At 38.0% G+C, this 20,276-nt stretch overlaps 1 protein-coding gene and 1 long non-coding RNA gene across 8 annotated transcripts in view; one reads left to right on the plus strand and one right to left on the minus strand.

Moving 5' to 3' along the window:
• The window catches only part of FNDC3A (fibronectin type III domain containing 3A), a 189,280-nt gene that overhangs the window by 55,723 nt on the left and 113,281 nt on the right, over positions 1 to 20,276 (minus strand). For 6 of the 7 annotated variants that reach the window (XM_068527049.1, XM_068527047.1, XM_068527048.1 and 3 more), the window contains 2 exons: positions 11,394 to 11,470; positions 479 to 716 (listed from right to left, as the gene is read on the minus strand). In XM_068527049.1, coding sequence (XP_068383150.1) covers positions 479 to 716; positions 11,394 to 11,470 — 315 coding nt within the window. Of the gene's footprint in view, positions 1 to 478; positions 717 to 11,393; positions 11,471 to 15,428; positions 15,529 to 20,276 lie in introns of those variants that run through there. The other variant, XM_068527050.1, reaches the window with a different exon arrangement.
• Positions 5,331 to 18,047, plus strand: LOC137752268 (uncharacterized). The gene is made up of 3 exons (XR_011071124.1): positions 5,331 to 5,434; positions 16,171 to 16,315; positions 17,122 to 18,047. It is a non-coding gene; the product is annotated as an uncharacterized lncRNA (long non-coding RNA).

A 20,276-nucleotide genomic window follows, 5' to 3' on the forward strand; every position in this document is an offset into this window, starting at 1 on the left:
AATCCTTTGTCATTTGCTTCATTTGCAAATATTTTCTCCCCTTCTGATGGTTGTCTTTTGGTCTTGTTTATGGTTTCCTTTGCTGTGCAAAAGCTTTTAAGTTTCATTAGGTCCCATTTGTTTATTTGTGTTTTTATTTCCATTTCTCTAGGAGCTGGGTCAAAAAGAATCTTGCTGTGATTTATGTCATAGAGTGTTCTGCCTATGTTTTCCTCTAAGAGTTTGATAGTGTCTGGCCTTACACTTAGGTCTTTAATCCATTTTGAGTTTATTTTTGCATCCACTCTTTTTTAGATTCTTTTCCCATATAGGTCATTATAGAGTATTGAATAGAGTTCCCTTAACATAGTGTTTGAATAACAGAAAATGACTGTGATATTGTTACCATTTTTTGTTTCTTTTATATAGTAATAGCACCTGTTATATCCAAGCAAAAAATAGCCAACTCCATAAAACAGGAATATTTTTAGATACTTACCTACATCTCCATATACTTGTGAAGACTGATACTGTGTCATATACTGTGTTGCCATGTCTCCAGCTCCAGTTACTGGTGAGTACATGTGGCGTGGTGGAGGGGGCATCATGGTTGGTACAGGAATGAAACCAGGCAGAGGAGGATGTGGGGAACGATGGATGACTGTGTGACCACCAGGATGAAACTCTGGTGCCTGAGGAACCACAACAACTCTTCGAACTCCATTGTCTTCAATAACCTACAAAATGAACAACAGATTAAAAGTTCCTTCCATAGGATGTTAAGCAATCTTTTTCAAATATGTTAGAGTAAGAACTTTTACACCATTAGGAGTTAATTAAGAAATTTTACAGAACCAACATTTTTATTAAGTACATTACATACATATGAATTAGCACTGAACAACATGAAGTAGTTTTTGTTATACAATGCAATATAAATCTTAAAACACTGAAAAGACAAGCTAAATAATAATATAAACAATGAGTTATGACATCTGGTATTTATCTTACGTGATACATGCATTTAGTGATACAGTAAAAATGAAGGGAGTCTCAAGGGAACTTTTGGTTTGAACATAATATGGGAAAAAGCTGGATCCAGACTCCTAAGATCAACCATATATTGAATTTAGGTATAAAACTCTTAGGACCATGACCAGAACAATTTTAATAACTGACGATCATTTCAAGGGAGGCAAACACCTAATATATTAACTCCCAGTTAAGAAAAATATCTGTGGCTCTGAGTCATAGAAATTACACGTTTTTAAATAGGGGTCACACCGTGGCAAAGGATTTTTTAAAATGCCAGATTTATTCCTTTTGAACCTCACTGGAACAACAAGGACATACAGCAAGGCCTAAAAAGATACAAGATTTAACCTCAAAATTAGAAGTCCTTCTACTAAAACAGGGTCCTTAATCTTTTAGACTTAAATGATTACTACTGAAGTACAACAAATGGCTAATAACAGAAAACGATTAAAATGTAAAGTGCTAACTTAAAGGCAAATCCTGGTATTTTCAGGAAGGACACATTTTACTATGCTTAAACGAATTGCAAATTTTGTTTATAAACATATGTGCTTGGGAGGAATATTAGAAAACACACTTATTTGGGTAAAGGTAAGCCTAGATTACAAATAAATTACTGCTTTAGAAAGAATATAGTTGCTACTAAATAGCCTATTAAACTAACCTTACCTGTTGGGAGTGTGAGATGACTTGTCTGTAACATGGGACCAGAAGAGCAAATGAATCACTGTTTTTATACACTAGCTCTAGAACTACAATGCCTGGCTTCTAGCACAATGGATGCCTCATATCCCACCTCTCTCCCTATTTAACTCAGTTCTGGATTCAAGCCTCAGACAAATGTATATGACTGACTGGTGGAAACTAAATCATATCTGGAAGCCTAGCTGAAGATAATCTGGAAACTGTTTAGTTTTTTCAGCCTCTAACCTATAGGAACAGACATTAGAAGAAGTTTGAAATGGATTCTGAGTGAGCCAAACTACAGTGTCTGTCGTTAACATACTACTTTCATCTTTCTCAACTGTCTGACTCACAAATCTTAAATGACCCCGCCATTTCTGATAGGATTGTACTGTACATACTCCTCAACCTACCATCCCATCTGGTTCCAACCTATCATTATTGCTGTATCTTCTTCCACACCAAATCCTGAACCCTTAATTCCAGCCAGGCTGGTATACTAAAAAAAACTATCTTCATACCTAACCTACATATTTCTTTATCTTGTACTTTGGTTTATGCCATCTACCCTCTTCACTTTGCTTCCCCTTAATCCATAACAATGCAAATCCCATCTCTCCCTCCAAATCTAGCAATACCCTCCTCCATTCATTAAAAAAAACAAGATTTGTTTTTGAACAAAAAGACATTGGTAATTTAGGAGAGAAAATACAAAGTGATGTGTTTATGCGGGCACACACACTAACAGGAGCAGACAAACATGACATCAAAAGTAAATTACTGAGCATACTGCATGGTGATAAATACTACGATAAAAAAACAAACAGGTAAGGGGGATTAGAAGGATTGTGGGAGGGGACCAGGTTGTAGTATAAAAGGGTGATCAGGATACGCCTTATTGGCAAAATGAAATTTGAGCACAGACTTGAAGGAACTGAAGGAATTAGCCACACAAAAATCTGAAAGAGTGTTCTGGGTAGAGGGAACAGTTAGAACAGAGCCTCTAAGGTAGAAGTGGCTAGAAGGAAGCCAGTGTGACTGGATAAGCATAAAGGAGGAGGAAGGACAGAAACAGATGAGATCAAAGAGATACAAAATGGTAGGGGAGGGACTTCCCTGGCGGCCCAGTGGTTAAGACTCTCCGCTTCCAATGCAGGGGGCGTGGGTTCCATCCCTGCTGGGGGAACTAAGATCCCACATGCCACGCGTGGCCAAAAAAAAAAAGGTAGGGGAGGTGGCCGAGTCAGGTAGGGCTGTATAGGCTTATTAAGGACTTGTATTTACTCAGTGAAACAGGGAAGCGTCGCAGAGTTTTGGGCAGAAGAGGGATACAAACAAGCGATTCTCATCCAGGGGTGATTCTGTGGCAACACGTGGAGTCACTTTTGGTTGTCACACCTGGAGCTGGCAGCACTACTTCGCATCCAGCGAGCTGAGGTCAGGGATGCTGCCTCAATGCCCTGCAACACACAGGGCAACCCCACAACAAAAAAACACCACGCCTAAATGTCTACAGTGCTGAGAGTGAGAAGCTCCTGACATACTCTTACAGGATTACTCTGGCTGCTGAATTGAGAATAGATTGTAGGGCAAGGGCAAAAAAGGGGAAATCATTCAGGAAGCTACTGCAGAAATCTAGGCAAGAGATGGTGGAGGCTTGGACCACGGTGGTAGCAGTGGAGGTGGTAAGAAGTGGTCCACATTCTGCGTATCTTTAAAGGCAGAACAACAAGATTAGCTGATAATTCCAGCGGAGAAGTGTGAAAAAGAAGTTTTGGAACGATGGTATTTCACCAACAGTGAAAGGGAAGGCTGCAGTTAGAACAAGTCATTTGTGGGGTGGGGGCCAGGGAAGATTTGGAGTTTTAGGTTTTGCGCATGTAAGTTTGGTAAGTCTGTAAGACACCTAAGTGTAAATGCTGAGTAGGCAGTTGGTTAATAGTAGTCTGCAGCTGCAGAAAGATTGGGAAAGGACAACCAGGTAAGGCAGGAAGAAAACTTAAGAATGTGGAGTCTGGAAGTTTGGTTAAGTGTGTCAGGGAGGAAGGATCAATTCTGTCAAATGCTGCTGACAGGTTTAATAAGATGAAGACTAAGGACTGACCATTGGATATAGCAATATGGAAGTCATAGTGACCTCGATGAGAGCAGTTTTAGTGTAATCATAGGGGCAAAGCCTGATTGGAGTGGATTTAAGAGAGAAAGTGGGGAGGAGAATTAGAGAGGTAACAGCACAATTCTGGAAAGTTTTCCTGCAGAGGGGAATATGGGAATTAGGGTGGTGACTGACAGTAGTAGAGTCAAGCAGCTTAAAAAATTTGTTGTTTTTAGTGAGAGCAATTACAACATACTGATATACTAATCAGCACAATCCATCAGAGAGTAAGAAATTGATGATGTAGGAGAGAGAATGCTAGAGTAATGTCCTTGAGCAGGCAAAAGGAGATGAGATTCAGGGCTCCAGCTGGGGCAGAAGATCTAGACAGGAGCAGAAAAGTTTGTCTTTGTTCTAGATGAAAAAGAAGTATGGACTGATGAGATGAGAAGGTAGAGCATATAACTCCAGATACTTGTAGAGATGTGGGGTTAGGAGTCTGTAGATAGTTTCTTTTGATTGTTCTCTGTGACCCTTTCCTAGACACCACGATCTCAGTGATCTCTCCTTCCTAACAATTCCATTGCATTTATTCTCTATCACTTGTTTGGTATCCATAACACTGTAGTATTTGTTAATTTTCCAAATCCATATGTCTTACTCTATAATTTAACTGTAAGTTTCTCAAGGGACATGTATTAACTATTTAATCCTCAACACAATGCTACAAATAGGTAGTATTATTATCTCCATTTTTTAGATGGGGAAACTGAGGCACAGAGATGTCAAATAACTTGCAAGGTCACACAGGTAGTAAGTGGAGGAGCTAGTAACTGAACTCAGGTAATCTGGTTTCAATTCTATGTTCTTATTCATTTTGTGGGTATAGAATCCACAAACACCTGTCTTCTGCCTTTAAAAATTTCACAAACACAAGTGAGATCTCATCGGTTAAAAAAGAAATGGCTAAATTACTTTTGAAATTAAAACCACTTTTCTTCTGAAAAAGAACATTTCAAATATAAAGATAAACTGAGGGAAGGGAGATTGGGGAGTTATTGTTTAACAGGTTGTGAAAATGAATAAAAGAAACCTCATTTAAAAAAAGAGTTGGGAAGCCCTGAAGGCTTCTCACTTACTACTGCTTGCTGCCCCTTGCAGCAGACACTAGCAAGAAGCATACCTTGCATTCCCCAACCAGAAGAAGCTTACTTTACATACCCCAGCTGGAGGAAGGAAGATTTTTCTCCTCGCCCAGCAACAGACCAGCCAATGAGAAGCCACCACAACTAGCCTAATGAGAAGCAGCCATAACCCTGAACTCTCTTTCCTCCAATGGATTTTGCTCAAAAAACCACCCCTTCCCAACTCCCCTCTTTTCTTTGTAAAAGAATAGTCCTCTTCTTTGTTTTGGGGACTTGCTTGTGGTTTGCCATAGTTTGCATGCCCTGAACTGCAATTCCTCTGCTATTCCTGAATAACCACATTTTGCTGCTATAATAACTATGTGTTTTATTTTTAAGGTTGATAAGGTACAGAGTTCAGCTTTGCAAGGTGAAGAGTTCTTGTGATGTATGGTAGTGCAACAATGTGAATGTACTTAATACCACTGAACTGCACATTTAAAATATAGTTATGACGGTAAGTTTTTAGTGTGTATTTTACCACAATTAAAAAAAAAAAAAAAAAAAGCTAATATGCAGAGATTAAAAAAAAAAAAGAGCCAGACCAGGACCAAGAGTGTGTGGAGAACTCCACCACTTCCAGTAACCACCTGAGCAGCCAGTAACTTCAGAGTAAGGCCAGAGACCTCAAAACTATCTGCTACGTCTCCAGCTGCCAAGAAATAGCCAGGACATTGAATTTTATACCAACAGGGTACACTGACGGTGATGATTAAAATAAAATCAAGTCGTGAAAAGGAAAAAAAAAGGTAAAATATCCAAATTAGTCTATGTTAAAGAAAATTAAAGGCAATGAGATAAAATTAAATGGAACTATCAGCATAGTCTGACCACGTAACCACATGCCACGCAATTTCTAATTAGACAAAGCCCTGTTTTCTTTTCTTTATTTGAACACAGACGTAACTGAGAGGGACTGCAGAGAAAGGAGGTTGTGTTTACTGTCTGACATTTTATACTGTGCACCAGAATATACATTCCATGACAGATCTGTTCCCAATATCTGGTATAATACACCTAGCATATGACAGATGCTCAAAAATTTTTTTGTTTAGTGAATGATATGACCAGAAATAAATTCTATTAGTTCTACTCGAATGCTCCCCTGCTCCCCCCTTAACAACACCAAACTACTAGGGTTTTGTGACTTCTTCAATGCTTACAGTCTTTGCTTCCTCACTACTTTTAGCAACCTACTTCTATTGCCTCACCCTGAACCCTGAACTACTCCAACTTTAAGCTATTAAACAATAATAAAGATATTTCTGGCCATTCATCCAACAGATATTTATTTTATGTATCTAATCAAACACACAGCAATGTCACTACAAGCGACTACAACCTTTCTCTCCAGCTCTTACTGTGACTCTTCGTCCTCATCTAAACCTCTAAGTCCCCTTCCAGTCTCTTACACTGCTGCCCATCTTTTTTGGCTGTTCTCTCCACGAGAGACAGGGAAGACTGAGATCAGACTGGTTTGTAGAATCTTTGAAAAACTTACTGACCTCATTGCTGCGTGCTGACATAAAGGCACAGTGAAATACCAAGTCCAGCTCAAAGGAGTAATCTGAAACTTTTCATGAAGCTGATATAGGCCCTTTCCCCACATTATGAGATCTACAATTCCCTCCCTGTTAGGTACCCTCTCATCACCATAACAACCCACATTCTATAAAAAACAGGGGAGCCATTCATTACAAGAAAGGCAAAAGGAGAGAACTTTTTTGCTATTACACTTCAGGAGTTCCATTCAGGTAAATCTATAATATTTTCTTGATCATTCATTAACTTCATCATTAAAATACCAAGTGTTCTGAGCTGCAATGCCCTTAGGGACTATAAGTTATTATTACTTGCCAGGAAATTAAGTTCCTTCTACACTTGTCACCTTTTGCTTTCCGTGTCATCATTTGCTTTGTTTTTTGAGTTTTACTGTTTGTTTGTTTCTCCATTTGATGTCTCAGTTCAGTTGGCACATATTTCTACCTCTACGCAGTTACGTCAAATCTCTTGTAAACCTCCCTTTCTTACTTGTTAAACTATAATAATAGAGTTCGTGAAGGTTATGTCCCAAATTGTTTGTAATTTTGTAATCAGAAATAAGGCTAAAGGGAAATATTCTAAATGTTTACAGAGAGTATCTCCGGGTTATAATAACACCCAATGCAATTTTTTTCCCTACCCTTTTACATGTTTTCCAAGTTTTCTACGTAATAATGATCAGAAAAATATACAACTTTAAAAATATACAACTATATTTGTTCTTTATCACTAAATATATTTCCCATTGGCTTGTTTGCAAAATTAATATTCCTTTATATTTAAGCTTCCGGTGAACTACATTTTGCTTTATGCATATCATTTTAATTAACTTTAGGTTTCCCTATCATATTGGATGGTATCTTACACAGTGTCATGGTTAATAAAAATTTTTTTAAAAAAAAGATCCAACAGTAAAAGTTATGTAACTGAAAAATTAAGTCTGACTATTCCCATCACTGCTGAGTAGAATGCTAAAGTATCAGAGCACTAAGGTACAAATATTATAAAATAAACAATATTATGGAACCCTTGAATAGATATGCAAAGGAACTATAACACGACTGGCAATTTTAATGGCGAGTTTGGGTTTTGCAAATTACAAATGAGAAAAACAGAACCAATTAATCCCCAAATTACCCAGTGTATAATACCCTGACTGTCTGTTATTCTCAAAAATGGAGTTAAAATATATGAATTAATGATGAGTTCACACCTGAAGTGCGTCTAAACTTAATGGGGACGTGCCATTGGTACAAACATCAAAAATTTGAAGGTTGATTTATCCTGGGTAAATCATGATTTCTTCATGTTTCTACTAAGAAGTCTTTTTGTTAAATCTCAACCTTCATCTTAAATTAAGATCTGTCTTTTGAACCTTTCATTTTTCAGCCTCAATATGCTCCTAGATATGTAGCATCATTACTTCCTCAGTGGTAGAGCTAAACAGTCCCAACACTGGATTTTAATTTTTGCAGTCCTTACTTGCCTGACCAAACGTTTTAGGATACATACATTTGCTGAATCCTATTAGTATGTATTGAATTACATGATGACATAGCAAAAACATTACTTGACCCTCCTTGGATCACTGGCCTTCAATAAGAGATACACGTAAGGCCAAGGCCGGGATGGAGGTGATTAAACCTGCTGCCCTGAGGGGAGAACAGTGTACGAAAGTCTAAAGGGAGACTATAGATGATAGCTATTCATGGATTTAGTGTGTGTGCTACTTGGTTCCTGCTGAGCCAAATACAGCTTGTACTTAACAACAGCCATCTCTGTGTCTTAACATTTGGTTCAACTCCCAGCTTCTATATTTGCTAATATAATTACGTTTGCTTATGTGCCAAGTTTTGGACAATTATCAAGCTCTTAGTTGTGCCTAGAACTTGGCTCTTTATAAGTATTTTCTAACATCAGAAATTGCGTATGTCAGGCAATGGGGGATGTACTTCAACAGTGATGTCAAAATGTTAGAATCCATTCTTACATAGTGGGTACTTAAATTATTTCAATAATGATGAAACTAGATTTTTGTCCTTGGATTACCGCTGTGTGCTTAAAATGATAAATTTCCTAGAGATAATCTTAAACTAAGGTTGATTAATTGTTAATTAATAATTAGCCTCACATAATCCTTCCAGTAAGATTATTGTTAAAGTTCATTCACTTATTTGACAAATATTTATGAAACACCTACTGTATTTGAGTTACCACAGAACAAAAATAATAATTAAAAGTACCTCCCTATGCTCAAGGAACTTAAAATCCCATATAAGAAGAATATATATATACACAATTATAATACCAGGTGGTATATAACATATAACCAAAGAATGGCACAAATAACTCGATCTAGGTTCTCAAGGATGGGTAGAATTTCAAAAGGCAGAAATGAGGGAATGAATAACAATCCCCAAATAACAGCATTAACAAAAGCATGGAGAAAGAAAAACATCAAGTGAGCATGTGAGTAGTCATGTTTGGCTGCAAAAATAGATTATGTGATTAGATGTATCAAGAGAAGGGTACGAAGACAAACTAGAAGAGAACTGTGTTAAGGCCTTATATGTCAAGAAATCCAGACTTCATTGAGTGGACAAGCCAAATAATAAGCACAGAAGTGAAAAAAATCAAAGAAGTAATATAGGAAGATTATTTCAGTAGCTCTTGGCCTAAAGATATAGAACCTCAACTTGGATGATTATTTGATTGATTTACTAATATTTATTGAGCCCTTAATATATGACAGGCATTGTACTCAGCATCGAGGAAATAACAATGAATATGAATCCTATATGATCTAGTCCCATTATCTCTCTGACCTCATTGCTTACTATTATTCTGCCTTAAGGACTCAGTCCAGCCACGATGGCCTCCTTGTTGTTCAGGCATGCTCTCATCTTAGGCCATTTGCATTGGCTGTTTCTGTTCCCAGAATCCTCTTTCCACGAACAGATGCACTGCTAACTCCCAACCGTCCTTCGAGACCTGGTTCAAAGGCACCTTTCCAATGATGCCTAGTCTGATCACCCTATTTAAAAATGTAACTAGCTCTATTTTCTTTCTATTACTCACCACCTAATACATAATATAATTTATCCATTTATTATGCTTATTGTTTCCTTTTTCCCACAAGAATGTAAACTACGGAAGTATGGAAGTCCTTGCCTCTTTTTATTCAAGCACCTAAAAGAGCGCCTGACATATATGAGCACTCAATACATATCTGTTGAACACTGTTGAATACAGGAACTGTACGAATTCATAATCTTCTCAGGAAAGAGAATTTATTAACTAAACAGTGTGAAAAATTCATTAAAAGAAGGATATACATAATGTGCCGTGAGAACCCCAAAGGAGAGGCACCTGAAAAGCTTCAAGGAAAGCTAAGTCTAGAAGGTCATCACTGAGTGAAAGGAGAGGGGTAGAAATTTGCTGTAAAAATAAAAGGTACTGTTAGCTGAGAGAAGAGGATACGCTATAATTGCCTTCAAAGAATCTGTCTTAATCATCTTTATGTCACTGGCACCCAATACAGAGCTTGACATGTGGTACCATTCAACACATTTGTTAAACTGAAGTGTGCTACAGAGAAAAGACTGGGTATCCTCTTTAGGTGGCGAAAGGTCTGAGAAGGAACACCCAGAGAAGTAGGAAGAATAAGGATAGCATTACTTCAAGGAAATCTGAGATAATCTGGGATAAATCATATGAATAAGGTCAAATGTTTAGAGCTCAAAGAGGATCAGGCTGGAAAAAGGCCTTTGGTTTGGTATATACCAGGGAGTAGATTTAGTAGGGTAATAAAGGCAGAATGCAGGCTAAGGAGTCAGTGTGCTAAACAAAAGTAGAAAGTGAGCAGATTACTCTTCTGAAAAGCTTACGAAGCACTTTCTAATATGTTATCATCTCATCTTACAGTGAGGACACTGAGGCTCAAGTAAATTGATTTGTCCCAGGCCACGCAGCTAGCGAGGGTTTTAAAAATGACATGGATCCAGCTTTTTGACTCTAATTCTCTAATGGAATGCTTCCATTCTCCCCAGCATCATGGTCCTCTTTTGCTCTCATTCATATAGTGGTAGGCTTCACAGAGTGAGCAGTGAATCCACCACAATATCCCACCAATATTCTGGCATAATCAGAGAGGAAGTAAGAGAGGGTCTGAAGAAAATTTCAAGTATAAATTCAGTGCTAGGATAAGAAACTGGCTATTTCCAAGAAGGTTTTGAAGCAATGAGTGCCGACTACATATAATCTCAGTAGCAGATATTGAACACCTACAGATACTACAGTTTAATTAAGTTTGCCTGTGCAAATAAGTTAGCTATCATTTTTTTCTTTAAGTCAGAGCTTTCCAACTGGTATGTAGGAAAGGGCTACAGGTGTGTGGTGATATTGATCCCCTTAGCCCTTATGGTTGCAGGTCTATAGGTCTAGATTCTCTTCTATTGACCACTATGTGCCACACAATTATTATGGGTGTCTGTGAATGATTGTAAGAATAAAATTGGAAGTACCATCTTGGATTACTTTTAAGCAAATGATTAATTTAAAAAAGTTAGTGTAGGCACCTTTAAATCTTAAGATATTACTTACATTACCCACATACCCAAGGAGATAAAACTCTAAAATTAATTCCGTATTATAATTCAACACCCAAAGACAGGGCCAAATGATGAGTGCTGCTAACTTAATTTTTCCTCCTTTACAAATATACTAAATGTACTAAAATATGTGAAATAGATTTACCAAAGATATACTGTACTGGGTAAGCTTCAGCGCTTAAATGGTACTTTTTGTCTGAATTAAACAGTAACATAACGATCACTATTATATAGGTATATAAAGAAAAATTACATAAAACATACCTGTGGGGCATATCCAGGAGGCACGTAAATAGGAGGCACAGAACCATTTGGGGACATCATTGGAACCTGAGCAGGACCTGAATGGGTCACAGAAATGACGTATTAATCCAGGATTACTTAGCAAGCTAAAATTGAAAACAATCTGAATTACATTTTGAATTCTTCATCTAAACACTTAAACTAATAGTGACTGTATTACTATGAAAAGAAATTTAGATGTTAAAAAACAGAAAAGTTTAACTTATAAAGTGCACTGATTGCGCTTTACCTATAGTTGTTTCTCAAACTTGCCTAGTGACCATAACAGTCACCTGGGGAGCTTTTTAAAACACACAGGGACTTCCCTGGCAGTCCAGTGGTTAGGACTCACGCTTCCACTGCAGGGGCGCGGGTCTGATCCCTGATCAGGGAGCTAGGTTCCCACATGTGTGTGGCATGGCCAAAAAACCAAAAAAAACCACACAGATTTCCAGGTTCTCCTAGAGATTCCTGTTTAGTATGCTTACAGTAAATGGGGGTCTTGAACCAGCATATTTACTTTACAAATATCCAAGGTGATTCTTATAATTGTGCAAGTTAAGAAACGCTGACCTAGAGGAAAATCAAACTAAACTTTGCATATAAAATCAATGAAAAATACAAAAGGCAAAAATCAAAAAAAGTCAAGCGGGAAAAGCAGTAAGAGGAAGAATAGTTAGAAATTTGGGATTTGCTTTGTTAGGGTTAAAAACCTCTTGTGAATGTGTAAGTCATGTCTGTGGGGGCTTGAGAACAAAGATGGAGAAATGCTATACATGCATATGTACCCAAAGAAAATTTTTTTGTTTCCTACACTGAAAAGATCTTTAAAAAAAACTCAGCTTGTCTTATTCTAACATTTCCTTTCGTTTTTATAGTGATATCCTTTCCAAACAACTTTCAAAAATATTATCTCATTTCCCTTCTCTAACCAGGCACTGTTGGAAGGTATGTTTTATTCTTTCTATTCCTTTTTTTCCCCTGTAACTTTAGACTGCACTGTCCCCCCACCCACTAGTTTTTAATAAGTTGAAATGAAACCTTCTCAGAGAGCTTTACTCATTTCTAGGGAAATAAAGGTACCCAAGAGTCTGATGAAGAATGTAATGAAGGAAGAGTTCCTTTTATACGTAGATTTCAACCTGCAGAGTACAAATAATGGATCCCAGTCATAAAAGAAACCAAGGAGGAAAAGCTAAATCACAGGACAGAAAAGCAACAAATTTCACTGGTATCATTATACATATTTCAGAAAAACAGAATGAAGAGCATGGAGGTTACAGCAAATCAGATTATAGCCACTCTGCTCTTTCTACGGAAGGAGGAGGGGTGAGGACCAAACAACAAAGTAGTGGTGAAGGCTGGTGAAGGTAGGGGAAGGAAGGTGAGAGGTGGGGAAGGAAAGAAAAAAGAGAATGTAGGAAAAAGGAGGATGCAAGAGGGTAAGTACCAAACAGTGGTAAGGAAAGGGTGAAGAGAGAAGAGGGAGAAGGGAGGGAGGAGGGGGAGAGGATAAAGGCAGGAGGGGAGGGAGGAGGCGGCAAAGGAGGAGAGGTAATAGGAGGATAAGGGAGAAGACAGGAGGGAAGTGAAAAGGGCTGGAAGGGAGGGAGTGAAGGGGAGGGGAAGGAAAGGGGTGGAAGAATGGGAGGAGGAAAGGAAAGAAAGAAGAGGCAGGTAGTAGAAGGAAGAAAGTAGGGAAAAGACTCAGGTGGTTAAGAGGAAGTAAGGAGTGATGTGTATGTGGGCAGACTACCAAATTATACTATATATGACTATAAAATAACTTTGCAACAATACTTTTCCTATCCAAAACAAGCCCACCAAATACATGAAGTTGTTCAGAATATTATCTTAAAATAGCTAATACTAACTTACTACGTGCCAGGCCTTTTATGTACTTTTTTCCTCCTCATAATCATTCTATTAGGTAAATATTATTACTCCCATTTTCCAGATGTAGAAATTGAAGCAGAAAGGTTAATACAGCCCAAGTGGTAGAACTAGGATTCAAAACCAAGGAGTTCCATTTCTGAGGATATATCTCTACTACGTATTTAGTAAACACTAAAATATGCAATTTGGCAACTGTTATAATTTGAGCCTTAAGAACTATGCTCTGATGCTTCTAAGGAAAATTAAGGCCTTCTTTATCATCATATCCTTGAAAATCAAGACAGAAGGAAGAACATAATTTTTCTACATCTAAGCAACATTACCTATAAATTCACTAAATAAAACTTGTGAGGTGCTTTATACCTCTAGGCAAGGAAGGCTTCATCCAAAACTCACCTTTTAACTTCTATACACTGGACTCAAGAGAAAATGACAGCAGTTTTAAAGTAATGCTGGTTTACTTCTATTAGCTAATTTATATAAAACTTTCTGAATCCTGAGAGCTGGCTTAGATACTATTCAGAACATGTGAAATTTAGCTGAGAACCAGAAAGAGAATTCACTGAAAATCACATCTGTAATCTTAATAAAGGAAATTATTTTGTTGAGCTTCTACTATATATGCCAGAGACTGTGGTTCCTTGCATATGTGGTCAAATTTAATCCCTACTTCAAGTCATCAGAACAAGTTTTTGTTTGTTTGATTTTTAGCCTTCAGGGTAAAAAATAAGTTATTACTGATTACATTTAAAGTTGTAAAACTACATAACTGCTTTGGGTTGCTCTTCTTTTACTAAAAATATGAATACATAAATACTAAGTAGTTATAATTCAAACCATTTTATACTTTGAAAGCTGCTAAAATCTTTTATAACTTAGTAGTACAAAATTCTACTTTACTCTTTAATTATATTTAAGTGTGATACTGAAAAGAGAACAAAACAAACCCAATCTAAAATAGACCAGCAGTAAATCCATTACTAGCTGCAGTCCAGGAATAATGATTAACTCATATCCCTATGAAGTAATCATTTCACTTTAGCAAGTGAATTTTCTTACCCTGAGATAGAAATGGTACAAGGTTAGATTAAAAAAAAAAAAAGACAATTCATGTATATCGTTATTTAATATCTAAAATACTGGTGTGAAGTAACATGCAACACTGAACACATAAAACTCCCACTGTATAAACATAATAAATACAAGTATTCATGTTCAGAACTACAATATTTACAGCACCACTTCTGTTGCTCTTCCTGTATATAGCAGCAAAACTCTAACATCCTGCATACTTAATGATGCAAAAGTTTGATTACCTCCTTAGTTCCAACAATACTTTTTAATTTAGTAACTACTAAACCCCGATTAAGGACAGTGAGGGAGATTTTGTCCCAATGAAGGAGCTACATCTGTTACTGACTGTACCATTAAATGCACATCTGGCAGGAGAGTGGCTATATCTGTACAACTGTAGATACACCTAGTAACTCCTTAATAATCTATATAATTTGAGCAAAATCTACCCCAAATCACACAGCTATTGATTTTTAAGGGCATATTTCCTTTTCCAAAATCGTGCATAAGAGTAAACAACTCTATTCACCAATTATCTTAAGAAATTTGAGAAGCCTCAATTTCTTAAAAAGCGGCATCAATGATTTAATAAAGACGATATTTCATCTAGTATAATTTAAACTCTTTTTAATTTTTTCTTTATTAGTATACATTCACATTTTTAAAAAAACAAAACTATAAATTTGTCTGGGTTTAAATTCTTAAAATGCATCGGGCTGCTGACGTGCCACACATTCCCTTTTTAAGCAAGCTTTCACAATGGCTTCCAAATAATCTGATGCCAATTTACAGATTTTAGTTGTAAAAAGAAAAGCCTAGTAAAGAAAAGGCTCTGGAATATAAAATATACTCTGTGGAATATAAAATCAGCTCAACCCTAAGTAAAGTCTAATCTTTTTATAACTACATGGCCACAATTTAAAATATTTTTACAGCGACAGACCTGGCATCTATTGAAAAAACACATGGCATGACTTTAGATTAATACGATACTTTCTACATTCTAAAATAAAAGCAGAATGTTTAAAATCAGTCAGCAAATCTTACCACTCATTTTGTTTTTACAGTAGCAGCAGAGAAGAAAATCCAACAAGGAAACAGCGTAGTACACGTTAACAGCTTTAATTGGAGAACGGCTGCGGCTTCTTTCTGTTTTTTTTTTTTTTTTTTTTTTTTTTGCGAAGCTGTGAGAGGAAAAGATCCTTTGACCGAGTCACGTGATGCCTATCACGTGACCCGCAGTGACCCGCGGAAAGAGGGAAAAAAACAACCAAGCGTTCCTGCCGGCAGTGTTTGGGATACGATAAATGATTAATTGATTTCTACCGATTCTGCCTTCGATTTGACCATTTTCGGACTCCCTTATGAACAAACTCAAAAGCTCATCAAAATATACATGGAGAAATAGATATTTGATGTAAAACAAGTCTCTTTGTTCTTAACCTTCCTCTGATAACATAATGAGCACTATCTACTAATTCAAGTTTTATTACCCAGCCGGCTGCTTTTCATTTATAAATTTTAGAATACATGTAACACTAATTTACAAGATTCGCTCTGAAATGTCCCTGTGTAACTTGACCCACTCTCCATACTCATCCCGTAAGGAATGCCCACAGTATACAAAAAAATTGTCTGTAAAACACAGGCTTGATCAACGTGTTCCTCTAACATGGGGTTTTTATTTCAGGCTGGCATTTAACCTCTCAAGCTAATAAAGGCTACCACTTTTATTGCTGGTTTTACTTCCTTTTTTTCTGATTTTTTGTTGTTGTTATTGTTTTTAAAGATTTAACCCGGACATTAATACAGATACTTGGTGGATGGCATTCTCACTCATATCCAAGAAATCTGAAAAGACAGGTCATGATTGGGGCTTAGAGCACTGTATTCAAGCATGTGTGGAGACCAGGAAAGAGACTACAAATGTTCAGGTACAAAAGAGGGGAATAAGACTGTGAGAACTTTTGGGGGTCTTTTCATTACTTTATGGTGCTAATGCAGTTAAGGAAATTTATTAACAGCTAATACGCATATACAGGTAATGATAATGATTGTGATTTGTAACAAGTTGCACAGTGGAAAGAAAATGGATTTTGGTATCAAAAGATGTAAGTTTTAATAACAGCTTCAATATTTATTAGCAAGGCAATTTACTGCTCTTCTGTGAGTCTGTTTCCTTCTGTAAAAAGGTTAAAATAATCAACCTCATAGCACTGCTGTGAGAATCAAATTAGATAAATTTAAAGTACCAAATACACTGATTGGCAGCACTCAATAAATGACAGTTATTATTATAAGTATGATCACTATATGTTTTAAAAAATAATAATGCTATAGTGCAGAGTATGTACAGGACACTATCCAGTGTTTTACGTGTGTTAACTCACTTAATCCTCACAATAATTGAAGTAGGCATCATTTATAGGTTAAGGAAATTGAAGCAGAATGCAATTGAGTAACTTGCCAAGGGCACACAATGAGGCAAAACCAGGATACTCTAACAATAAGGCAATATTTTAAAAATATGTAAACGATGTTCAAAGACTCAGTCTTCCAAAAAGGTGGAAAAGGACTGGCAAGGGATAACCTGGAGCAATAGGTTTCAATAAATACTGGGTTGGCCAAAATGTGCCTTCGGTTTTTAAGTAAAAATAAAAGACACATTTTTCATTTTCACCACGAACTTTATTGAACAACATATTCACCCTTTTGTTCCACTACCTTCTGCCATTTTCAGGCAACTTCATAATTCCATCTTCCCAAAACTTTTTGTTGAGCAAAGAACTGTTCCAGGTGCCTTTTACAGTCTCCCAGGGAATTTTTTCCATTAAGAGAATTTTGTAAAGACCGAAATAAATGGAAATCCGAAGGTGCAATGTCTGGTGAATACGGTGGATGAATCAGAACTTCCCAGCCAAGCTGTAACAGCTTTTGCCTGGTCATCAAAGAAACGTGCGGTCTTGCGTTAACCTGATGGAAGATGATGCATTTTCTGTTGACTAACTCTGGAGGCTTTTCGTCGAGTGCTGCTTTCAGTTGGTCTAATTGGGAGCAGTACTTCTCGGAATTAATCGTTTGATTTTCTGGAAGAAACTCATAATAGAGGACTCCCTTCCAATACCACCATGTACACAACATCACCTTCTTTGGATGAAGACCGGCCTCTGGTGTGGTTGGTGGTGGTTCATTTCACTTGCCCCACGATCTCTTCCGTTCCACATTATTGTACTGTATCCACTTTTCATCGCCCATTAACAATTTGTTTTAAAAACAGAACGTTTTCATTACGTTTAAGTAGAGAATTGCATGCGGAAATATCGTCAAGAAGGTTTTTTTCCGCTTAACTTACGTGGAACCTAAACATCAAGGCGATTAACATAACCAAGCTGGTGCAAATGATTTTCAACGCTTGATTTGGATATTTTGCGTATGTCAGCTATCTCCTGCGTGGTATAATGCTGACTGTTCTCAATGAATGTCTCGATTCGATCGCTATCAACTTCAACTGGTCTACCCGACCATGGAGCAGCGTTCAGCGAGAAATCTCCAGCACGAAACTTCTCAGACTACTTTTGACACGTTCGATCAGTTACAGCACCTTCTCCATACACTGCACAAATCTTTTTCTTGCGTTGCAGTTGCGTTTTTACCTCTCTTGGAATAATAAAGCATAATATACCAAAAATGTTGCTTTTTTTCTTCCATCTTCAATATTAAAATGGCTACACAAAAGTTCACCAGTTTTGACAGGCTATTTTTTTCTTTTTTTGTGGCTGCGTTGGGTCTTGGTTGCTGCATGCGGGCTTTCTCTAGTTGTGGTGAGTGGGGGCTACTCTTTGTTGTGGTGCGCGGGCTGCTCACTGCGGTGGCTTCTCTTGTTGCGGAGCACAGGCTCTAGGCATGTGGGCGTCAGTAGTTGTGGCATGCAGGCTCAGTAGTTGTGGCTCGTGGGCTCTAGAGCGCAGGTTCAGCAGTTGTGGCACACGGGCTTAAGTTGCTTCACGACATGTGGGATCTTCCCGGACCAAGGCTCGAACCCGTGTCCCCTGCATTGGCAGGCAGATTCTTAACCACTGCTCCACCAGGGAAGTCCCTTGATAAGCCTTTTTTTAAATGCATGCTGATATGACAGCTGTCACATACAATCTAACAAAATTGTTTTGAATGAAATTAAAGACAACTAAGTGCTACTAGAGCCATCTTACGGAAAAAACTGAATGAACTTTTGGCCAACCCAATACATGCCAGACACTCCAGAGGAGATAAGACACTAAGGCAGCGGTCCCCAACCTTTTTGGCACCAGGGACTGGTTTCGTGGAAGACAATTCTTCCTCGGACAGGGCGGAGGGTGGGGAGGGGAGGGGGATGGTTCAGGCGGTAATGTGAGCAATGGGGAGTGATGGGGAGCGGCAGATGAAGCTCTGCTCTTGCCAGCCACTCACCTCCTGCTGTGCAGCCCAGCGGGGGTGGGGGTGGGGCTGGGGCCCCGTGCACTAAAGGATCATTCTCACCAGTGGGGAAGGGAAATTGTTACCTTCTAAGTTCCTACTAAAAGGCAAGGCTACCCTGAAGAGCATGACTTAATAGCGAAGAGTCTCCTGGTCTCAACAGTATCTCCTCATAAATGTTGGATTCAGGCTCCCAGTAAATCCAATCATGCCTCTGATCTTCAGCCCCTAAACAAAAAGCAAGCCCCGGCAGCCCACTTCCTCATTTTGGCTCATGTTCTCACACGGCTGTGTTTCCATTTGTTGACTCTTTCTTTAACTGATGATCTCCTTCTCAATTCTTTCCACTGTGCTCACTAGAACCTTTTCTCTAGTATAAATTCCCCTATATCCTCAACCTTTTCACAGCACACCTGTTCATGTGCTTTCTTTAAATGAAACCTGGTTTTCCCCAGGACAGTTTTTCCAGCAGCCACTGGGAGCAGAGGCTTCCCATTCTCCCCTGCGGCAGTCTCCAGACCCCCCAAGGCTGCTTCCATTACCACTGTCCTTCCTGTTTGATGCTTAACTTTCTTCTTACTTGAGATCATGCCATAGGAACATACCACCCTCTACCCCTTCTCACTGCTGTCATGCTCAGTCCTCATTTCTTAAGAACTTTGGCACCATGTTCACAGTGTTTTTCCCAGCTCTTGCCCATCAGCACAATGACTTTCATGTCCAAGGAAACCTAACTTCAACTTTTCCTGAACTCTCCTCTTCCATTCTGTTTTTAGTAACCCATGTTCAAAGACATATCTTGGAACTTATCACTTAGAATTCCACTATTTCATCTTTGAAATCTTAAACTTTCATGTTTCAGTCTCTGGCCACTATATCTGTCTTTCATCTCTCCAGTTCTCTTTCTTCTACAACATTTGGTCTTCCTCATAATGATCTCCCGTTTCTCCTGATCCACCACTGTCTTCATGGCCTGATCTTTTTTCCCATTCATATCTTCCTTTTACTTCCCCTTCACTAAAAATCTCCAATTTTAGTCAATCAAATAAGTATCTTCTCATAGACCTGAACTGTAGAAATCAAATGGTACTCAGACTGGCATGTTTATAAATTTAGTTATATCCAACCTTAACTCAGCCATCAGCATTGCTCAGGAATCCTTTCAGGAAGTTATCCCTGGTTAAGAACCTATATCCTGTTTTCTACAGTGATTATCAGAGATCTTCACCACTCTCTAAGGACCTTCCTCAACCCAAACTCAACTACATATCTCAGCATGAAACTGAACTCTTTCAATGTTATTTACAAACTTTTCTCACCTCTTCTATTTTCAGAAGAATCACTGTCCCTTCACATTAGGTCAAAGCTATCTCTCCACTTCTACTCTTGATCTGATCTCCATTTCCTACTGGGGTCTTTACTTTATTGGTCTGTCGTCAGTAC

The sequence above is a fragment of the Eschrichtius robustus genome, chromosome 18 (genome assembly GCF_028021215.1).
Source record: "Eschrichtius robustus isolate mEscRob2 chromosome 18, mEscRob2.pri, whole genome shotgun sequence".
Taxonomy (NCBI): Eukaryota; Metazoa; Chordata; class Mammalia; order Artiodactyla; family Eschrichtiidae; genus Eschrichtius; species Eschrichtius robustus.